General features: G+C 52.4%; 1 protein-coding gene across 1 annotated transcript; it reads right to left on the bottom strand.

Annotated features, from left to right (window-relative positions):
- Positions 1-1,271: 1,271 nt before the first annotated feature.
- On the bottom strand, positions 1,272-3,636 carry OSM (oncostatin M). The gene is made up of 2 exons (XM_054006098.1): positions 3,580-3,636; positions 1,272-1,989 (listed from the first exon to the last, which is right to left on the bottom strand). The coding sequence occupies exons 1-2, from the start codon at positions 3,613-3,615 to the stop codon at positions 1,501-1,503; spliced, it is 525 nt and encodes a 174-aa protein (XP_053862073.1). The 5' UTR covers positions 3,616-3,636; the 3' UTR covers positions 1,272-1,500.
- Between the last annotated feature and the right edge of the window lie 1,281 nt (positions 3,637-4,917).

Genomic DNA, 4,917 nt, shown 5'->3' with positions numbered 1-4,917 from the left:
GCAATGGTCTCAAGCTGCAGTGGGGGAGGTCCAGGTTGGATATCAGGAAAAACTATTTCACTAGGAGGGTGGTGAAACACTGGAATGCGTTACCTAGGGAGGTGGTGGAGTCTCCTTCCTTGGAGGTTTTTAAGGCCCGGCTTGACAAAGCCCTGGCTGGGATGATTTAGCTGGGAATTGGTCCTGCTTTGAGCAGGGGGTTGGACTAGATGACCTCTTGAGGTCCCTTCCAACTCTGATATTCTATGATTCTAAGTGGGCAAAATGGGTTAAACTAGGGTTGGATCATCAGGATAGATTGGGGTTGGCAAACTTTTTGGTCTGAGGGCCACATCTGGGTATGAAAATTGTATGGTGCACCATGAATGCTCACGAAATTGGGGATTGGGGTATGGGAGGGGGTGAGAGCTCTGGCTGGGGGGTGCGGGCTCAGTGGTGGGGCCAGAAATGAGGAGTTCAGAGTGCGGGAGGGGGCTCTTGGCTTGGGCAGGGGTGCAGGTGAGGGCTCTGGCTGGGTGTGCAGGCTATGGGGTGCAGGAGGGTGAGACCAAGAGGTTCAGAGGGCAGGAGGGGAATCTGGACTGGGGATGGGGTTGGGGTGTGGGAGGGGGTCAGGGATGCAGGCTCCAGGTGGCGCTTACTTCAAGCAGCTCCCGAAAGCAGTGGCATGTCCCCCCTCTGACTCCTACGCTGAGGCATGGCCAGGCAGCTCTGCATGCTGCCCCATCTGCAGGTGCCACCCCTGCAGCTCCCATTGGCCCTGTTTGCTGGCCAATGGGAGCTGCGGGGGTGGCGCTTGGGGTGGGGACAGCATGCGGAGCCCCCTGGCTGCCCGTACACGTAGGAGCCGTGCCGCTGCTTCCAGGACCCAGGCAGCGCAAGCACCTGACTCCGCTCCCTGGCAGGAGCTTAAGGGCTGGATTAAAATGTCTGAAGGGCCGGATGCAGCCCCTGGGCCATAGTTTGCCCACCCCTGGGATAGATGCTGGTTCTTTGTGCATTTGAATCCAGCCTGTTCCACTGTAGAGGATCTCAAACAGTGCAGTAATGAACCATTCCTGCAGAATCCAGTAGTGCTTTTGATAAGAAAAAAGGCACCTTGGTTTCTGTACGCTGTGCAGAGGTACCTGGAAGCTCTCAGGCCAGCTTTCCGTAAGTGCCTGGTCCCCAGCAGCTCCCATTGAGACCGAAGGAGAATCCCCTCCAACCACTTGAGAACAACAGAGAATCCCTCCCACCCCCAAGAGCAATGGTGGCTGCTGCATGCCAAGCACTTTGCCAATCTGGCCCCGAGGGACTGTCGTCCTAGCACATTGAGTGTGGGACCAGAACATGACATGGCTCTGGTGTACCTGCACTGGGCTCCTGTGTAGCCGCTTCTCAGGGTTAAACAGGAGTTGTGTATTTCATTCAAGTATTTCTCGGAAGCCTGGCTCCGTCCCCATACCAGGTCTGAGTGGCAGCCATCTAGGGCTCCCTGGCTCCCACTGGGCGGCTCATTCAGGAGCGTGAGGAACCCTCCTTTCTTTTTGTGCCTTTCCGTCTTTTCCTTTGATCTCTGAGTGCCTGCGGCGCTTTCTTCACTGAGCCCCTGGCCAGTTTCTCCAGGAACTTCTGCCAGTTCCTGAGCACTTTGCATCCGTCAATCTTTTGCTGGAAAGCGTTAGTGGCTGCAGGTCTCTCTGGGGTGTGCCTGGAGTTGGGCGAGACGCCCTCGAGACAGAGGGCGCAGCCGGTGTTGGAGAGAAGCCCTCTCACCGCCCACTGGGTGTTTTGGAGTTTGTCAGGTAGTGCAGCACCTGGGGTGCTCAGCACCTGCTGCTGCTTCCCGATGTTCTCGAGGGCGTCCTTCATATGCACCAGAGTCCGGTATAGCTCCTGCAGCATGACAACCTTTGGCTGGTCTGTTATATTCTCTGTAGGAAACCACTGTACAGCCTCATCGCAGAGTCGGTGAAGGTCGGACGCAAGCAAGCCCTGGTGAGTCAACTGGAAATAAAAATAAACAGATACAATGCCAGCCACCATGGGAGAGATTGACGGAGTCGCTTGGGCCACTGTTACGTGGCCAGTAAAGGAAACCCTCTTAGACAAACACCTGCCAATGATTGTCTCACTCCTGCCTCAACATGAGGGGATGAGCTAAATGACCCCTTGAGGTCCCTTCCAGCCTAAATGTCTATGATTCACTACAATACATTACATTTATAGCAACAGGACACTACCTATTGTGGGACCTCAAAGCACTCTGCAGATGTTAAGGAATTAATTGTCACACCAGCCCACAGAAATAGGTCAATATTATTACAGCCATTTTATAGATGGTGAAACTGAGGCACAGAAACATGAAGCAACTTGATTAGTGAGCTGATGACAAAGCCAGAGCTAGAACCAGACTTTTTGGTACCTAGGTCAGTGCTTTAATTACCGAACCATGCTTTTTCTACTATAGTCCTTGCACTAGACTAGAGGATCCAGTACTAGTGCTTGACAACAACATGAAAATGCAGCTACTTCTGGGGTGGAGAGTAGCAGCCAGCATGCTAAACCACAGCAGGAGAATGGGAGATGTTGGCTGAGGACAAATTTCAGCTTCATGTTCATACAGTGCAGGCAGGACTGTGGCTTTTAAGATCTAAGAAAACTCCCACACGCTATATTGCTTGGAACCCAGTTCTCCTCTGGCAACATGGCAGGGTTGGGGGCTGTGCTGGTCATGGTGCTCTAAGGAACATGAGTATGTCAGAGGGAATGCTTACACTGCTTGGGCCTGCCTAGCTAGATGGAGGTGTTCTCCACAGTCAGCTCTCAGGTGATTACTCTTTGACAATGGCAGTCAGGTACATCCAGCCAGACGGCACCAGCTGTGCTGCTGGAGGCACCAAACACGTCTTAACATTCCTCTGATCTATGATTCATTGGCCTGTGAGTTCCCTCCCACACACACATTCTGGCCAAAGCTCAGGGAAGCACTGATGGGCTCTGGGGAAATCTAGCTGGAGGGAAGGTGACTATGTCAGCGGGGTTATTCCCCCAGACCACCCACACACCTCCAACGACTCACAGAGCACCAGTCTGCCATCCCAGCTAGTCATGCTGACTCTACCACGTGGTATTTCCAGCGAACTCTTGTCCCAACAATAAGACAGGACACAGAGCAGGTCCCAGGCCTTTTTTGGGCAGAAGGATCCCAACATCATTGCATGTCAGTGAAACAGCCACCTTCGTAACAGACACTGGGGACAGAACTAGTGACCTCCAGAGCTAAAAGCATGAGTCTTTATAGCTTGACCTACACAGAGGGAGGCTGTGTGCTGTACCAGGCCCCTATGTACTGGGCATGAGGTGCTACACACGTCACCCGGCCTCCACCTACAGGGAAATCAGTCAGCTCCTTGCTTACTCCATGGGGCCATCCCTGTGGCTGCCACCTTATGGGTACAGTTATGCAGTTACCAGCATGGGCCAACCACCTTTCCCAACCCTGCTGGATGCAGCTGTGCCCTCCATGCTGAGCTTAGTGGCGTCACTTGAGAGATTCTCCCCAGCCAGAGGTGCCCCCTGGAGGGCAGCACTTACATAGGACCTGAACAGCTCCTTGGCTTCCTTTTCCATCTGTCTTGTCTTTGCTGTGATTTTGTCCAGGGAATTCCGATGACACCCTCGGCAAGGGGCAGGGCTGGAGTTTACATGTGCCAGACATTGAATGAAGAGACCCTGAGTCACGGCTAGAAAGGAATAGAAAAGAGTCCCATCAACTGATGCAGATGGTAGGGAGACACCAAGATACCTTAGCCCATATTGGAGGCCTTGTATCAAGGCAGGCAATAATGAAGGAGGTGTTAGCTGGAAACCTTTGTGCTTTCTTTGGAAGGAAAAAAAGTAACATGTAATTGCTTCTCCTTTAAGCTCTCAGATCAGCTACTGGTCACATACCACTCTGCGAAAGCTGGCAAGATCAGAGCCCAAAGTGTCTCTTTTAGCACTGGCAATGGCTGAGTGCATCAGCTGGCCATATAACAATGTGCGGAAGAACAATAACACGTGGGTATTTAGAGTGTTTTACACTGGGACCTCGGAGCGCTTTGCAAAAGCAGGAGTCATCCCTGATTTTCCCAGGGTGGGGAAGTGAGACCCAGCGTGATTAAAGCATCAATGAAAACAATCTTCGGTTTGGATTTCAACATTCCTCTGCATGTTTGCAACCCCCACTTTGTAGCATTATGCTTGTGCAGGAGGGCCAAAGACTGACTTGAGAGCCAGGCTACCTGTCCCTGGGAAGTGGATTCTAGTGTGTCCAGGGTAACTGAGCTAGGATCCCTGCGTCTGCTCTCAAGGCTGACACGTACCTGCTTCTTAGGAAGCCAGTTAAAATCCCTGTGTTGTTTCTTTTCCTGTTAGCTCATAGGTGGCCTGATTTTACTCCCACTGATGTCTACGAGGCCCTGAGTCATTTGCTCTATAACAGTGTTCTCCCCTGGGGCCCATGCTCAGGCGACCTGCTTGGGGGCTCCCCAGTAGGGGGCCGTTCTGGCTCCCAAGCGGAATTTCCCAGAGGCTGGAGTAAAGGAGCCCAACGTGTCCTTTGTCCGCCTAAGCAGCAATGCTCGTTGGAGATGTAAATGACACTGTGGGGCTAAGCACAGAGTGGCTCGTCCCTTGGGACTATCCCAGCCGGGTATCTGGGGGTATCTGAAAGGTACTAGAAGAGACCTAAGAAGCTACAGGTTCTGCTTTCTCCCCTCATCCCCCTGCATAAGTATTGCAGAAAAACTAGAATCCAAGATTTCTAATAACTCCTTGGGCAACATTCATAGATTCTAAGGTTGGATGGTTTAATTCTGGTCATCTAGTCTGACCTCCTGCAGAACCCAGGCCAGGGCACTGCCCAAATTACATCTCCATCCAGCCCATAAC

Source organism: Malaclemys terrapin, chromosome 16 (assembly GCF_027887155.1).
Source record: "Malaclemys terrapin pileata isolate rMalTer1 chromosome 16, rMalTer1.hap1, whole genome shotgun sequence".
NCBI classification, from domain to species: domain Eukaryota; kingdom Metazoa; phylum Chordata; order Testudines; family Emydidae; genus Malaclemys; species Malaclemys terrapin.
This window is presented reverse-complemented; position numbering and strand designations above follow the sequence as displayed.

Bases quoted from the DNA above. Each gene is read 5' to 3' on its own strand.
- OSM (XM_054006098.1), bottom strand. From the start codon at position 3,615: ATGGAAAAGGAAGCCAAGGAGCTGTTCAGGTCCTAT. The intron at 1,990-3,579 runs GTAAGTGCTGCC...TTTTATTTCCAG, and splicing joins AGGAGCTGTTCAGGTCCTAT to TTGACTCACCAGGGCTTGCT.